Source organism: Actinia tenebrosa, unplaced genomic scaffold (assembly GCF_029948245.1).
Source record: "Actinia tenebrosa isolate PJP-AT-01 unplaced genomic scaffold, QUT_ActTen_1.0 PGA_scaffold3__52_contigs__length_22856419, whole genome shotgun sequence".
Taxonomy (NCBI): Eukaryota; Metazoa; Cnidaria; class Anthozoa; order Actiniaria; family Actiniidae; genus Actinia; species Actinia tenebrosa.
In genome coordinates this window covers 11520818-11538913 of record NW_028292580.1, presented here as the reverse complement: position 1 = coordinate 11538913, position 18096 = coordinate 11520818, and the positions used below count along the sequence as shown (strand labels likewise).

General features: G+C 40.8%; 2 protein-coding genes and 1 pseudogene across 2 annotated transcripts; 2 read left to right on the top strand and 1 right to left on the bottom strand.

The window, feature by feature from the left end:
• Positions 1 to 2054: 2054 nt before the first annotated feature.
• LOC148908621 (uncharacterized) lies at positions 2055 to 3476 on the top strand. The gene is made up of 2 exons (XM_089036058.1): positions 2055 to 3277; positions 3349 to 3476. The coding sequence occupies exon 1, from the start codon at positions 2066 to 2068 to the stop codon at positions 3020 to 3022; it is 957 nt and encodes a 318-aa protein (XP_088892184.1). The 5' UTR covers positions 2055 to 2065; the 3' UTR covers positions 3023 to 3277; positions 3349 to 3476.
• A 4906-nt stretch (positions 3477 to 8382) lies between these two features.
• Positions 8383 to 13689, top strand: LOC148908620 (uncharacterized). Its single transcript, XM_089035930.1, has one exon. The coding sequence runs from the start codon at positions 8383 to 8385 to the stop codon at positions 13687 to 13689; it is 5307 nt and encodes a 1768-aa protein (XP_088892056.1).
• A 1966-nt stretch (positions 13690 to 15655) lies between these two features.
• Positions 15656 to 16540, bottom strand: LOC148908619 (uncharacterized; annotated as a pseudogene).
• Positions 16541 to 18096: the final 1556 nt, after the last annotated feature.

The following is an 18096-nucleotide window of genomic DNA, read 5'->3' as shown; positions in this document are numbered from 1 at the left end:
CGCTGAAGAAACTTCGCAGATTGGACCGCGAACATGGTACTTACCTCACTTCGGAGTTACGAACGTTAACAAGCCAGGAAAAGTGCGTATTGTTTTCGACGCCGCTGCTGAACATGAAGGTACGTCATTGAACAAGAATCTGCTTCAGGGACCCGACTGCACGAACAGTCTGCTTGGCGTATTAATGCGATTCCGTGAAGACAAAGTTGCACTTGTAGCGGACATCGAAAGCATGTTCCATCAAGTCGGAGTACGTGAAGAAGATCAAGACTCTCTAAGATTCTTATGGTGGAGTGGAAATGCTGATGATCCTCCTGAAGAGTATGTGATGACAGTTCATATATTTGGTGCAAGAGACTCGCCGTGTGCAGCAAACTCAACCCTGAAGAAAACAGCGGATGACAACAGCGACGACTTCGATACTGCGACAGTTCACACTGTAAAGAACAACTTTTATGTCGATGACGTCCTAAAGTCGTTACCTAATGCGGACGCTGCAACGCGCATGGCTGACCAACTGACACAGCTGTGTATGAAAGGAGGCTTCAAGTTAACGAAGTTCATCAGTAACGACCGCGAGGCCCTAGCTGAGATACCAGAAGAAAAGAGAGCCACGTCCTTCCTCGATCTGAAACTCCAAGAATTACCAACAGAAAGAGCCCTCGGTGTACGCTGGGATGTCGAGTCAGACACCTGTGGGTTTAAAGTGTCAGAATTGCAGAAACCGAATACAATGAGAGGAGTTCTTTCAACTATTAGTGCGGTTTTCGACCCTCTAAACTTTGCAGCACCAGTGATATTGCCTGCAAAAAGAATCATGCAAGAACTGTGGAAGAAGAAGTATAAGTGGGACCAACCACTTGAAGGTGAGATCCTACAAAAATGGTCAACCTGGAAAGAGAATCTTCCACTGCTGGAGCGAGTATGCGTACCGAGATGTTATTTTACGCAAACAAGTGAACAAAGAATTTCTCTTGAGCTTCACCACTTCTGTGATGCATCCGAGGTCGGGTATGGAGCAGTATCGTACTTGAGAGCCGAGTATCATGATGGAAGAATCGAATGCTCATTTGTGATGGCTAAGTCCAGAAACACCCCTATCAAGACCCTCACCATCCCTCGTCTTGAATTGCAGTCAGCGGTACTTGCAACGCGTCTTGACAAGACAGTGAGGAAAGAGCTAGAGCTTGATGTCCAACAAGTAACATTTTGGACCGACTCCATGATAGTTCTAAACTATATCAGAAACGAAACTCGACGTTTCCAAACATACGTCGCAAACAGAGTGACCGAAATCAGAGAGGAAACACTGCCCGAACAGTGGAGACATTGTCCAGGCAAGGACAATCCTGCAGATGATGCAAGCCGTGGTCTTGACACTGAAGAATATCTCAAGAACCAACGCTGGCTTAAAGGACCAGAGTTTCTGTGGAAGACGAAAGAGAACTGGCCCGAGAACAAGTTTGAAGAAGTTAGCGTACAAGATCTGGAAGTTAAGAAAGAAGCTTATCTGACCGTACCTGAACGCAGATCATCTGTGGAGGAACTTACAAGGAGGTATTCCAACTGGATAGTACTCCTGCGCCGAGTTGCCTGGCTTGTCAAATTCACCGAATGGATCAAGTCCCGACACGTGAAAGAGAAACGTATTTCTACTGAAGACCTGCAGAACGCTAAATTGAAGGTTGCTAGGATCGTGCAACGTGAAGCCTTTTCCGAAGAAATGCAGAGCCTCAAGAAGAAGAAACAAGTTCAAGGACACAGCCCCACAGCAAGTCTAAGCCCAAAGTTACATAATGATGGTCTACTTCGTGTTGGTGGAAGATTGGCTAAGGCACCAATCTCCCAAGACGCAATGCATCCAATAATTTTGCCTCGGAAGAGTCACGTTACGACAATCTTGATACGTTACTTGCATGAGAAGAACGGACACTGTGGTCAAGAGCAAGTGCTAGCCCTCCTGAGAGAACAATTCGGGGTGATCCAAGCACGAGTTGCCATAAAAAGCATCCTCGGAAGATGTATCGATTGCAAGAAACAGAGACCTCAAACGACAAACCAAGAAATGGGTGAGCTACCAAAAGTTCACTTAACCCCATATGAACCACCATTTACCTACACAGGGGTAGATTATTTTGGACCCTTCCATATCAAGAGAGGAAGAGGACGAGTAACCGAGAAGAGATGGGGAGTCATCTTCGTGTGCATGAACTCCCGCGCCGTCCACTTAGAGGTCGCAAAATCGCTGGAAACTGACGACTTTATCATGGTCTTGGTAAGGTTCCTGAACCGAAGAGGTCACGTCAAAGAAATAAGATCGGATAATGGAACAAATTTTGTCGGGGCGGACAGAGAAATCAAGGAAGCCATTAAAGAGATAGACTCCCGCAAGATTGCGGGGGAGCTGATGGAACGCGGATGCAAATGGGTATTTCACCCACCAGGAGCCCCACACATGTCAGGTGTATGGGAACGGCTTGTGAAAACTGTCAAGAGAAGCATCAAAGCCATAATGGGACAAGAGACAGTCAACGAAGAAGTGCTACATACCGTATTTACCGAGGCGGAGCGCATTTCCAATGGCAGACCGCTAACTCGAAATCCGCCGAATCCTGATGATGACGAACCGTTAACTCCGAGTCATTTCCTGAACGTCCGTCCAACCACCAACCTACCCTCTGAGATGATAGACGAATCGGACAAATACAGCAAGAAACGATGGAGACAAGCACAGTTGTTAGCCAACCATTACTGGAAGAGATGGCTGAAAGAATATATACCCTCACTACTAGAGAGACAAAAATGGCGACAACCAAAGAGAAACATACAGATTGATGATTTGGTGCTGGTAGCTGACGAAAACCCTACAAGGAACAAATGGCCGCTAGGCAGAGTTACTAAGGTGTTTCCAGGAAGTGATGGTTTGGTTCGAAGTGTAGAAGTGAAGACTAAGGAAAACAGCTACCGACGTCCAATCCACAAGTTATGCTTGCTGGAAGCCGAAGATGAAGATGACGTTTGAACCAAGAGACTCAGACTTTGCGTTTATAATTTAGTCGAAACTGTTATAGTATGAACGTTTTAGTATAGACCGTTCATAGGGGGCGGAATGTTATAGCTTATGCATGATAGAAGTGGGTTCCCTGTGGAAGAGAGAGAGAGAGAAGGAGCTCGTGGGAATGGGACAGAGTTGATATAGGGAAGAGTAGACAAGTTGTTGTTCTTAAAAAATGAATCCGGAATTCGAATGATTTTATCTTCAGGACAGCACATATGTGTAAGTATATTGATTCCGTTTTTCTTGGACAGAATATATTCTCATATAAGGTTTTGCAATTGTCATTCTAGCGAATCGTGAAAACCTGAAATCGTGAAAACCTGAAATCGTGAAAACCTGAACTCGTGAAATTAATCCTGCAGCGTGGAATTGTGAAATCATTGACTGACTGAACTCTGAATAAACTGATAATCTAGAACTTGAACGTCACGCATCTTGACTATAGTCCTCGAGATAATCTAGAACCTTTACACAAATTTATCCGGCATAGTGTGGACGAGGCCAGAGGAGGATACACTAGTATCCCAAGTTACTTTGCGAGTTTCGTTTTCCAATATGGCGTCGCTTTCTACTCGTGTGTAGCGGTGTGCGACTTGCACTTTCCGTAGCAGCTGTTACGTGACCTGTACGAGGTAAAAACTCATGAACTTGTATTGTTTATTAATAATACTCTTAATCTACATACGTATTTGTTTGGATTTACGCCAATTGTAAGAGTTATATCGCTCGAGTTCACTTTGTCACGCGGTGTCATACCTGATGTCATATTGGATTTTATATGGTACATCAAGTAAATGCTGCTTTTTATATATTTGAGTATTTTAAGTTTAAGCAACAATTATGTGTAATTCAGATATTTAGGAAAAGCAAAACCTTGAAATGACCAAAAGTGACCCATGATTTATAGTCTTTTGGACAGTCACAATTGAAGTATATTTACGAGAATCTATCACAAACGCCACTCGTAAAAGGTGTGATATTTTTAGCCCATTTTATACAAAACAAAAATGTTTAATAAACCTTACTTACTCCTATACTAAATGTTTAAGTAAGGCGAATAAGAGCTGGGCTACGGACGTTATTGAACAAGTAATCAATCGAAGAGTTGTCACTCGTTGTTGTTGGAACAAGAGCGACACGTCTCTCTCTCAATTTCTCCAAAACACTGACGTGAACGAGTCTAAAACGACTTGTACTCCTTCAAGGCCTTGTACACAAACAGAAAAATCATCTTTTGAAACACAATGAACATACAATAATGAAATATCTTGAAAAGCATTTGCCGAGTCTGAACACCGCCATCTTGTTGTGCACTCTAAGCCGATCAAACCAAAGTGATGACGTCATGAAAAAGTGATAATATAGTATCAAACACAATGCATTCTGGGATACTAGTGGAACCTCCTCTGGGACGAGGCCTTATTCTCCAAAGTTTGATGCAAGAGAGCACATGTGTAATCAAGTAACACGCTTGAACTCTTCTGAATAAAATTATTAGCTGGTTACCTGTGGTATACCGCTCATAAAATACATTTGTTTTTTTTGTCGTCTTCTGCTCGACAAAATTTCAAGGTTGTGCAATAATACCAAGATATGGATTTAAATGACGTGTTCATAGATTGATAGGTGTACAGGACATTACCCAGTAGACCTTTGTGGGCTTCTGCTATAGGAAGCATATGGCAGTTGTCAATCAAAGTTACTATGTTATTAGGAGGGGGCGGAGTTAGCTTATCACCTGACAATTAATGTCTAGGCATGCTCCGTTTTGCTGACTGCTGTAATTCAAGACTGAGCTGAATTAGAAATTCAAATTTATTTGGAATTCCTTGTAAATTAAAAGGTGGCAAGGATTTTCAAGAATTCTAATTGTAATGGCTCGTTGTGTAATGGCTCATTGTGACAAACTACACATTAATTTATTTCAACTTTTGAAAGCAGTATTCTCTGTATCCGAAGATCATTGCTAATAATTAATGCCTTTTTGTTCGTTACATAAATGAGGCTCATTCTGATTTCGTTCAGGAGTTTTGTACTATATTTGTGCAGTTTCTTCAAGCCAATTCTGAAGTTATATTAATACATTTTTGCTCTCAAGACTACTACAAATAAACATGAAATTCTAAATACCAAGTTAGAATTCCCAAGACTACTTTGCAACGTGCCAAAGCGCGTGATGTCAGACAAGACTTGTTCACTTAGGGACCGGTCACTATTTATCTAGGGAAAGGAGGGGGGGATGGAGGTTGAGATATTTTTTTTTTTGTGAAAGATGATTTTTTCAAAGTCCCCTCCCATTTGAAGAAATTGTATACAACCCCCAACCCCCCACAAATACACTCATACCTTTTCAAATGTTGTTAGAACTCCACTTTAAAAAAAAAAAAAAAAAAAAAAAAAAAAAATCACATTCTTTTCCATGTGAAATAAAATTGTATTACAACATGTAAAAAAATAAAAAATAAAAAATAGAATAAAATAAAAATTTAAAAAAAAAAAAAAAAAATGTTTTGTAATTTTTTTCCCAATAATGTCAGCACAGAAGAAAATATGTCTGAAAATATTCCTGAAAAACAAGGAAAAAAGGTTTGAAAAATTCAAATTCTTGTGGCTAATTGCTGATTCATTCACAACCATAGAGTATTTCAGGCTTGATATGCAAGAGGCAACAAAACCTTCAAAAGCCTTTTTTGAAAAATATATAATTATATATATCATATGTACATATATCATAATTTATATACACCTAATTGAAAAGATGTAGTTGGGTTCAAAAAGGTCATATCATCGAAGCTAAGACCAAAAAGGATTTTGGGTACTCCGAAATGTGTATTATATATAGACATGTAAAAATGCACAGTAGAGCAAATTCGGTTTACGTAGATTAACAACATGCCAAAGCCATGTTGCATAAGATGTGCACAGGAAGGGAAAACTGCAATATGCATGAAATTAGCATAATTGTTTGTCTTCCCATGCTCCCCTTCGGTCTTAGCTTTGATGATATAGCCTTTTTTTGAACCCGACAACGTTTTTAAAATTAGGTGCATGTCAATAAAACATACTTTTGAAGCTCTGCTTCTTTTTTCTGAATTTCTTTTCTTTAACTTGAAGTTCTAATTCTTTGACTGCTTTAGCTTTAGACTCCATTTTTGAGTAGATTATCATATTGTAATTGTAAGCCGCTGGCAATGAAAGTCTCTATCTTTAATTACTGATTTTCTTCTTTAGCAACACCTGTAGGCTTCTATATTTATATTACACCCATTATTAAATTCATAATAGTATTCCATGCACAATACCAAGGAAGGTGAAAACTTTATACACTGTATCAAAAATATTCAGGTTCATTGGACTGGAGTATAACATTATGTATTATAAAGATAAATAGTAGATAAACTTGCCTAATAAAGCACAAAATCATTATATATATATATATATATATTCAACGATATGCAGAAATTCTGATCATTTTGTACCCTCCCTCTAGATAAATAATGAGCGGTCCCTTATTCTAAAAATCGGACGAGGGTTGATATTCCAGTGGATCCACTGGATCGGCCTGACAGGACACTTCATTTCGCTATTCGGTGGCAGTAATGGCCACAGGATACCCACATTTTTAATTCATAGTGCTAACATGAACAGGTATATATAGACGAACCTAGAAAATTTGAAGTGGAAAAAAATTTTTAAAGGGGGGTTATGCAGCCGGAACAAGTGGAATGACCCATTGCACTTGCTGAAGTGGAGGGGAGCCATCATATAGAGACTTAGAAAATTCTAAGTTGAAAAAAAAATTTTAAAGAAGGGTTATGCAACAGGAACGAGTGGAGCGAGTGAAGAAGAATGAAAAAATTCATTATTCAATAATGTAATAAAACTTAATTAATTGAATTAAAACATAAATTCGTAATCTGATTATCAAGCTAGATTTTAAATAGAGTTCTTTTTAAGACTTTTCTTGATGAAGATTCCTTGATACTTTTATTTAATTTGTTCCACTCTTGCGCAGCGGACACTTATGGTGTGCCCTCCCTCTGTTTCTTTCTTGTATGTTGGACATCGGGCATTTATTTTACAGTAGCATGTTCATCTTTTATGGACTTCAGAGTTCATTCCAAAGAGATCACTGATGTAAGGAGTACAGGTCCCGTTAATCTTATCGTACACAATGGTGCATCTGTTGATGTAAGATTCTTGGCAAAAAGGCAGCCATCTTAGCTCGTTGAACAAGTCAATAGAACGGGAAGATTTATCTACATTCAAAATAATTCTTGCCGCTCTTTTTTGTTGCATAACCCTATTAATAGAGCTACTGTTACATGATGACCAAAGTGTAGAGCAATACATGATAGCAGGTTTGATGACCGTGTTGTAATATGTTTCTTTCTGTGGTTTTTAAATAGGGACTGATGTGTCGAAAAAGTCCAATTTTCTTTGAAAGATTATTACGTAGATTATCAACATTGGGAACCAAAACAAAGATATTTGTTTGACAATGACGTTTTTATGGTGACATTTTCTTAGTTATTGCGCAAGGTAACGTTAAATTTTTACGTTTTGGTGAATTTGTACGAAGTTGTGCTGGTTTTCATGTGCTACAAGCTAGAGAACTAATTTCATAAAAAATTAAGTGAGGAAACATTTCGGTTATAAAGATGAAAGTAGTAGGTTTATAAGAGGATATAAAAGTAGAAGAACTCAAGCTGGTAACCGGTTGTTTCGCTACGACGCACTTTCGCTACCAGTCCTTTTGCTACTACCCAGAGTCCTTTCGCTACCATTGGAAATTACCAATTTCCAATGGTAGCGAAAGGACTTCATAATGGTAGTGAAAGGACTCTGGGTGGTAGCAAAAGGACGGTAGCGAAAGTGCGTGGTAGTGAAACAACCGGTATTCCTCAAGCCTCATGATAGGGCGAACTAATTAAGGAATATAAAACAGCGCGTGTGTCTATATACTATGATATAAACATGTAGCGGCCTACTTCCGGTAGAGCACGTGATTGCCACGTGCCCGCGCGTGCCAGTAATTTTACTGACCTCAAGGGCACACAACACACAGTTGTGAACATTGTTTGAGTCCACATTAGTTTGAGTTCTTTAGAAGACTCACTGAAGTTACGCAGCAACAACAAGCTTTATTTCTTGCCTTTGAATTGGGATTCATGTGGATTTAGTGTAATTCATGCAGTAGAAGTTGAAATGTATGGATAATTCGCATGTAAAGGAAATAAATTCGTCAACTCAGTGAAATACGGTCTGAAATTGCCCATCACCTAGTTTATGGAAACTACAGTAACTTCAATCGTCTTTGAATGATGTCTATCCAAGGAAATGTTCAAGACCAAGAAACTCTGGTGGTTCAAGCCGATGTTGGACATGTTGAGGATCATTTTGGAGATCCTTCGGCGAGTTCTACCGAAGTTGAGAAGCGAGAAGGTGGAGTTTTGAACGAAATTCCGCCGTCGACCACGAGGCCCGAAGGGAAATTTTGGAATGGACAGGATGACTTGGAAATCGGAATGACAGTTCATGAAAATCCCTCAGAAAGGCCAGATAATGAACGGAGACAAAGGAAATTGACCGAGAAAGGTAAGACTTATCGTTTGACTGAATTGAGACGTCAGCGACAGAAGTCTAAGAGAGAAATTGAAATGCAAATCAATAACATTGAAGCCCTCATGAGTCTAGACGAGAACTTGAAGTTGGTGAGTAAAGAAGTTATAAATTTAAATGGTCTCTTTAAGAATTTTGGCGACATTCATGAAGAAATATTAGAACTTCTTGATGAAGACGAAGCCGCTTCAGACTCAGAAATGCATAAGGGTTTACGTAATGAAATATTAAATATTCAAACGTCCACCAAGAACTGGACTCTAGAAGTCAATCGTCGTATGAGAGACGATAAATCAGAAAAGGGTTCTTCAAGGTCGAGAGCTAAGTCCGAACATTCTAAACGCTCTAAAGCATCCAGCACATCCTCTAGAGTTAAGTTTCTCGAAGCAAAGGCGAAGCAAGTTGAGCTGCAAGCAAAATTGGCTGTGTTCGATAAAATTGAAGCCGCAGAAACTGCCGCCAATGAAGCAGCGCGCAGAGCCAGTAGGGAAGCCGAGAGAGTGAAGCTGATTGCTGAATGTGAGGTTGCAGCAGCTGTTAGCAAGGTATATGAGGATGCGAATAAAGAGGACGAGGAACAAGACTTAGGTTCAGACGACCCAGACGATGCGCCAAAATACGCAGAATTGCCACAACCACGAAACACTTCCCCGATTAAACCCCATGAAAAAGAGACTGTAATAGTCGTGTCAAGTAAACAGCAGGGACTGGGTGAGGGTAAAGGGAGAGAGAGCAAGTTAAATCCAGATGCAGATGATTTTAAGTTAGCAAATGCGCCATTGCAGTCTACCACTTACCAGAGTAATAGAGAGTGGGATCAGAAGTTTGTCTCTACTCGTTCTAGTCCGGGAACTAATTTAAAGAACAATCATGTATGCACCCAGGATTTTAAAGGTCAAACTCGTTTTGCTACGTCCTCAGTAAATGAGCCACCCTCAGCTCTTTGGGAGAAAATGGAGCTAAGAATGTCGCAGCCTCCACCAAAACCAACCCCCTTTGACGGTGATCCCGCCCGTTATCTGCGATTTAGATCGAATTTCAGAGATCAAGTAGAGAGTAAATCGACGTTATCTGATAGTGAGAAGATGAATTACTTAATGGTCTACACAACCGGGAGGGCTAGAGAAGCAATTGAAACCTATGAAGGGTTGCCTAATGGATACCAACTAGCTCTTAATGTCCTACAACAGAGATTTGGACAAAACGCTATGATCATACAGGCATTAAAGTCATCGGTAGTTGCAGGGCCAAGGTTTAGAGCAAATGATAGCGCAAGCCTTCTAGCCTTTTCTGATAAGATAGAAAATTGTTATTGGTCTATGCTCGAATTGAACTCGAACGAACTAAACTGTACTACAAATCTGAAGCTAATCTATGATCGACTACCTGATTCATTACAAAGGAAGTGGCGTAAGGAGGCAAGCATTTACCGTCAAAGATCGGAGGGTAGAGAACCATCCCTGAAGGAACTTTGTGCATTCATATCAGCAGAGTCACAAATTGAAAATCACCCCGTGTACGGAAGTAATGAAGGCACAGTGATTAACCGGGAGAAATCGCACCACATTAGGAACACCAAGATCCCGTGGAACAAATCAGAAACGCATCTGAAATCGAGAATTCCTACCTTCACAACCCAGGTAGAGACAGAGAATAACAAGGCAAACCATGCTAGAACAAGCAAGACTCCTGATTCCTGTAAGGTATGTAAGAAGGATAAACATGAACTAGCAGATTGCCCCGTATTTGCGTCCAAGAATGTAAAATGGCGCAGACGATTTGCAAGATACGGCAAACTGTGTTATAGATGTCTAGCTGGACTGCACAAGCAAAGTGAATGTCCATCGAAAGATGGCTGTAGAGTAAAGAACTGTAATTTTCCCTTGACCCATCACACTCTCCTTCATGTTGACATAAGGCCTGATGACCTCAGTAATGACAAGGAAAGGGAAGGGGCAAGTGGCATTAGTCAGAATGCTACCTCAAGTGTTACAGGAAGGAACTTTGTTATGTTGAAGGTAGTACCACTGAGAGTAGTTGCTGAAACGGGCAAGGAAGTTACAACCTATGGTCTTCTGGACACTGCTGCTGTGAGCTCGATGATTACCTCACACCTGGCGCAAGAGCTACAATTGCAAGGAACTCCCGAGAGGGTGAACATCAACACTGTCGTCCAAAGCAATCATGAATGTGTTCTACCCAATGTCAGTTTTGCTGTTACTTCAACCACCCAAGAGGGCCCAAGCCTTCAAGTACGCCGCGCGCTAGTAGTCGACGACTTGAATGTACCAGAACGATACTGCCCAAGTCAGATAGATCTGTCAACTTGGCCACACCTTGAAACGTTGAAGCTGTCGAATGTAGGTGTTGGCTTGGAGAAAGTATCAGTTCTGTTGGGTCAAGATGTACCACAAGCGCATGTCGTCTATGAATATTGCTGGGGAGACGACCCTCCAAATCAGCCATATGGTATGAAAACACCATTTGCGTGGTGTGTGGCAGGGCCAACAAGGTGTACAGATGAAGATAATCAACCTATTGCTTTGTCCATCTTCAAACATTGTGATCCGAACACGAGAGACACTGACGTGATGCTGCATAAACAAGTTGAAAGGTTTTGGACTCTTGATAATCAAGGTCTTTTAAGTAATGATGACGCAAACAGTGTTGAGGATACAAGAGCTCTAGACATTCTGGAGAGCACTACCAAGCAAACCAATAAAGGAGGATACGAAGTCGGCCTCTTGTGGAAAAATAAAGGTGTGAGCCTACCCAACAACAGACGACAAGCAGAACAGCGGTTGGAGCAACTCAAGAAACGTTTTAAAAGAGATCGGAACTTCGCGGAGAAGTACAAGATGGTCATGGAGGACTACATAAAGAAAGGCTACGCCAAGAAGCTGTCAAAGGATGAAGCTGACAAGACAAGCGACATCACATGGTACCTTCCACACCACGGTGTTGTAAATCCAAACAAGCCCAAGGTGAGAGTTGTCTACGATGCGGCAGTTGAATACAAAGGAGTCTCTCTAAACAAGGAACTGTTGCAAGGACCGCAACTTAACAACAGTCTTATCGGAGTGCTGCTGAGATTTAGAAAGGAAAGGGTCGCAGTAGCCTCTGATATTGAAGGTATGTTTCATCAGGTTAAGTGTTTAGAGAAAGACACCGATGCACTTCGTTTCCTGTGGTGGAGTGAAGATATCGACGAACCACCAAGCGATCACAAGATGACAGTCCACCTTTTTGGAAAGGCTGACTCACCTTGCATAGCAGCATGGGCGTTAAAGAAGACGGCAACTGACCATGGCCATGAATTCAATAAGGAAGTTTCTGAAGCTGTTAAAAAAAACTTCTACGTCGATGACTGTCTCGTATCAGCATCAAGACCAGATCAAGCGATTGAACTAGTGCGAGGTCTGACCGAGTTGCTAAACAAAGGGAACTTTCATCTCACCAAGTTTGTGTCAAACGACAAGGAAGTGCTTGCTGCAATTCCTGCTGAAGAGAGAACTACCAAAGACCTGGATCTAGATAGTCTTCCCACTGAGAGGGCTCTGGGAGTACAGTGGAACACTGAAACTGATACCTTTGGAGTTAAAGCGATGTCCAATCCGGGAAAGTGCAATGGTCTTTCAAGAAGAGACTGTCTGTCAGTACTTAGCTCAACGTTTGATCCTCTTGGAATAGTAGGACCAGTCCTTCTACAAGCAAAGAAGCTCGTGCAACGGACTTGGCAATTAAAACTCGGATGGGACGACGAGCTTCCAGAAGACTTACGATACGGCTGGAATAACTGGAAGAAAGATCTAGCACTCCTCAACCAGGTCAGCATTCCCAGATGCTACTTCCTGAATGGCAGTGACAGGTTGCGGTCACTACAGCTTCACCACTTCAGCGATGCGTCTGAGGTGGGCTATGGGACGGTCTCATATCTAAGGAAAGAATCAATTGATGGCAACATAGAATGTGCCTTTGTGATGGCAAAGTCTCGCACAGCTCCTGTTCAGTATGTGTCTATCCCACGGTTAGAGCTACAGGCGGCTACGGTCGCGGTAAGAGTTCACAGTCTCATCATGAAAGAAATTGATCTGAAGATTTCTGATGCGTACTTTTGGACGGATTCCAAGATTACCTTACAGTATATAAACAATGAATCTCGGAGATTCAAGACCTATGTAGCAAATCGTGTAGCAGAAATTAGAGAGGTGTCTCAACCTAGAATGTGGAGACACTGCCCCGGCGACCTAAACCCAGCGGATGATGCGTCCCGCGGACTCTCAGCAAAGGAGCTCCTGACAAATGGAAGATGGCTACAAGGTCCTGATTTCTTGTCAAGGTCAGAAGAACATTGGCCAACTAACGAGATTGGCGAACTGCCTGATGATGAAGCAGAGATCAAAAACGAAAGACCCGTCTTTGTGGTAACAGCACCGGATGAGCTGCATGAATTGCTGACACGCTACTCCTCTTGGTCCATGATGTTGAGAAAGGTTGCATGGCTATTGAAGTTTAAGGAGTACCTGAGACAGCGCTGCACAGATCGTGATTCGTGCAGTGATATCGAGAAACACTTGACAACCAAGGACCTAGAATGTGCTTCAAAGGCCATAGTGAAACTTGTACAACGCCAGGTGTACTCTGAAGAAATCCGAGAGTTAACTAGGAACAAGGCGGTCAAACTATCTAGCAGCATAGTCAAGCTTCATCCAGTACTGATCAACGACGTAATCAGAGTCGGAGGTCGCATCACAGAAGCTCCCGTTTCCTTCGACTCTAAATTTCCGATGATTGTCCCCCCAAGTCATTACGTTACAAGGTTACTCATCGAGTACTTCCATCAAAGACTAGCTCATGCAGGACAAGATCACATCCTGGCCCAAATGAGAGAAAGGTATTGGATACCCAAAGGTAGATCAGCGGTGCGAAAGGTGGTGAGATCGTGTTTGTCATGCAGAAAGTACAAGGCTACTGCAATGGAACAGATGATGGAAGAGATGGATTGGTAAGGACAGTGGAGGTGAAGACCCAGAACTCGACGTTGGTACGGCCGATTCAGAAACCCTGCCTTCTGGAGGAAGCTGCCAACATTGGCTGATAACCAGGACAAGAACATTGAACTCTTGAACTTTATCCCAAAGGGGATCGAACTTATAATGTTACGTTCATCATGTTAAAATTATTGTATTTTCTTAGGCCTTTGTATCTGTATATGCTGCACTGTGTTGCGCATGGGGTGGGGTGTAGCGGCCTACTTCCGGTAGAGCACGTGATTGCCACGTGCCCGCGCGTGCCAGTAATTTTACTGACCTCAAGGGCACACAACACACAGTTGTGAACATTGTTTGAGTCCACATTAGTTTGAGTTCTTTAGAAGACTCACTGAAGTTACGCAGCAACAACAAGCTTTATTTCTTGCCTTTGAATTGGGATTCATGTGGATTTAGTGTAATTCATGCAGTAGAAGTTGAAATGTATGGATAATTCGCATGTAAAGGAAATAAATTCGTCAACTCAGTGAAATACGGTCTGAAATTGCCCATCACCTAGTTTATGGAAACTACAAAACACGCTGGGAGTTGTAGAGCAAGAGAGAAGTCGTGGGCTTCTCAAGTGCTCTACAGCTCCCAGCGTGTTTATATCATAGTATATAGAGACAAGTGGGCATTTATAATTATTGAAATAATTATTTTTGCATTTGCCTTTTTGATGGTGTAGACACTGGTTGACCATTCTTCCTAATTTAATATTCTTCATTGTGATTGGCACTGAAACAAAGACATCAAATAAACAGGCGTGAAATATGGTACACTTTTATCAAAAAAAGCACATCCTTTTCTTCTAGTATTGCGTAATTCCAGGAATTATCCATACCCCCTCCCCCCAACGGAAGGAATTTTCTTGTTAGATCCCCCAACCCCCACCCCTGGAAATTTCATATTTTAATTATTTTGACCCTCCCACCCCTTGGAAATTCGAAAATCTTTGGGTGTGGTATGGATAATTTCTGGAACTAAAAATCTTGCAATATACTGGTTAAAAATATTCAGTTTGAAATGGCTATTATTATTAATAATTTTAAACAGCCATTTGAAATTGAATAGTAGAAATGATAAAATATAAATATAAATATAAATAACTAAATATACTTATATTTAGGTAATAAATATTCACAAATTGTGATTATTAAACTAATGTATTTGAAAAGAAAATGTGAATCTTCAATAATATTATAAAAATATCTATAGTTTTACAGTTAAGTTTATTTACTTTGTTCTTTTAATAGGTATACTTCTTCATGAAATCTGAGCCCCCAAGCATTGAAAATGTTGAACTGTGCCTGCAATTTTCAGAGAAATTGGTTCCATTGGGCATAAGTTTGCCACCATACAGAAATTCTTTCAAACAGGATGGTACAATATTGTAAGTCTCAACTTTATCTTTAATATGTCTTCCTCGTAAAAAATTAATTTTTAACAAATAAAATACATTTACTGTGTTTGCACAGGCTACTGCAAACTGAGATGTTGTTGGAAAAATTCGAGAGCAGATCAGTGCAAACACGAGCCACAGGCGATTTGCAGGTGGTTAGCCTGTGCAAACACAGTAAATGTATTTTATTTGTTTTATAAAATTATTTTCTTCAACAACAAAAATAACGAAACACAATTGAATAAAACAGAAGAATTTAATTCAAAGTTTTAAATACCAATTCTCCTTATATACTTGTGCATTTGCAATAACCAATCAGATTGCGTGAAAGAAGATGCTTAACCAATCAAATTGCGAGTTTCATACATGCCTTCAAACACGAAATTCAAGTTGAAAATTTTTTATTTCAAAGCGAGAAGAAGCCAAACTTTAGCGACTTTCTCCCTTGAGAAAGAGCCTTTTGCAAGCAGATCTAGATAAAATAATAATTCCAAAGCTTAACCGATGGCTTTAGTCATTTTAGACCGAAAAGAAAACACTATTTTAAGAGCCAGAACTCGAGCTTGATTTCCGTCGGTGTTGATGAAAGAAATGCGGACCAACTTGATGGAACATCCACTGAATAGGGCTCCAAAATTGAATTTCTCCTGTTGTGTGAGTACATTCTGTGAAACAGAATGGCTTTTCAGGAACAACTTGAATCTGGCGGCTTGGAACTGGATTGATGGCCAGAGAGAGGATGTTGCTACACTGCTGAAGTTGGTTTGACGAAGGCCGCGAGTTGTTGCTCTGTAGAGACTGCTCATTGCGGTGGCCAGAAATAGCCATTATATGCCTGTTTGATAGCCCAGCATTTGGCCAGAGGGTGATCATAGTTGCCCTTACACAATGATTGGTGTAGACTTTGGAAAGTTTGGGTGCCAAACTCAGTTCCTTCATCATGTTTCCGAGTTTGTTTACACCAAGCACTTGATTCTTGCACCACACCACTTCGGAAGAACGTGCTAAGTTTCTCTTGGGAACCTGAAATAATGTGTCACAGTTAAGGTAAAGTTGAAGAGATGAGAAGCCGTCATGTGGAGTGTCAGTTTTGTACATCAAAGCAAGCTTTTCATAGCTTTCTTGGTCGCCAAAACCACCCGGGTGATTCTTGCTGGCCTCGTCATGAGTCATAGTGGCATACGGCCTGTTTTCGTCATTGAGGAACTTGAAGCTGCTTTTAGACAGGTTTCGTTGACCTTTCAGCCCTCTCCTACACCAGTATAAAGTACAATGAAACCATACATTCATTAGTAAACTGTTGGGAGTACTTGGACTCATGATAGCACTTGTTTTGAGCTTCCGGAGATCTTCCATCTCAATGGTAGGTTTGTGTTATACATTGTGCTTTCCTTCTTGCTTCAGGCTTTTCAGTTTTGCGTTAAGCATCATGTTGGAATCCTTGAAGGCTGCATTCTGGTAGATAAGGATCCCCTTGTTGTGTGGAGGGCCATTAACCCTCTCAGTCCCAAGGGGTCCAGGTTGTAACTGCTCTAATTGCCCAAGGGGTGCCAGACAAATATGAGGTGTTTTTGGATACCCTTACTAAATCATTCATATCAAGAAAACCAGAGGATTTTAAGAAATACAATAGTAAAAAAGTTTATTTTCCAAAAAATAATCTTTTCAATGATACCTATTAAAGAATGATATGAACATTTTAAATAGCAAAATTCATTAGGTAAAATCATTCCTTTGATTTTTCAATTGAAACTACTAACATACAAACTGATGTTGCTAATATAGTGCTATAAATCATTTAAATATAGACCTTAAAATTGAGAAATAAGAATCTAGAAATGTAAGAGATATTTCAGTGTACTTGTATTCAATAATTCATGTTCTATATACACTGAGAACAGTCAAAAACAAGAACAGTGTTCACTACAATTTGAATCTCCCGCCATTTTGTTTGAAGGCGCTCATAGGTGCAAGTTGTGGTTCTTGAAACAGTCCTTGCAGATTTGCAGTCCACACTTCTCATATCCTTGCGTGCAGAACTTAACTCTCTTGCCCTTCAAGCAGATTTTACAGCGGCCTTTGGACATTTTTACTGGCCAATGTCCCTCTTGGACAGCACCTTCCCACTACACCAACCTTGCGAGAGGAGAAGCCATTCATCAAACATTTGACCAGTTCAATCCGGAATGAAAGCTGTGTAAGGGTGGGATAGTTTGGGGCCAACTTCATAAGAATATAAGCATTGGTAACGCTTACATCGATAAAAAACCAGAATAGGTATCGCCACCACTTTGTTGCTCTTCAAGTAGTGTTATAGTACTGTCGTAGTTGATCGGCCATGTCCACTCCTCCCATATACTTGTTGTAGCTCTTGACTACGGGAAGCGAAGGTACTTCGATGAAAGTGCAATCTTTCTGTTTCCTTCTCACTGTTTCGTTTCCAGTAGCATTACAGTGTGAAGTGATAAATGCTACCGCCTTTTTGTCCTTCCATATTGTCGCTACAACATTGCCTTTGTGTAAAAATAAAGACTCTCCTCGGCGAAGGCGCTTGATCTTGTTCTTGTCCTTCAGCTCTTCGGGAAAGTCTTTACGATTCGATCTTGCCGTTCCACAGCAGTAGAGGTAGTCCTTTAGAAGGTCCTCGGCAAGAGTAACTGATGAGAAAAAATTATCAGCAAATATGTGATAGTTCTTTCCCACCAGTTTTCTAGTCAGATCATGAACAACTCTGTATCCAAGCTTGTGTTCTGTGGTGCCATCTTGTTTGCCAGTATAAACTTGGAACTCGCAAACAAATCCATTTTCTGTGTCCGCACATATCCAGATCTTGATCCCTCTTTTCACTGGCTTCATTGGCATGTATTGCTTGAATCCAGGTCTTCTTTTATACTTTACCATTCCTTCATCAATGCTGGCATTTTGTGAAGGACGGTATTCTTCATCGAAGGTTTTCAATAGTGTGTCAAGAACGGGTCGGATCT

Coding starts and splice junctions, on each gene's coding strand:
- LOC148908621 (XM_089036058.1), top strand. CDS start 2,066: ATGGGTGAGCTACCAAAAGTTCACTTAACCCCATATGAACCACCATTT.
- LOC148908620 (XM_089035930.1), top strand. CDS start 8,383: ATGTCTATCCAAGGAAATGTTCAAGACCAAGAAACTCTGGTGGTTCAA.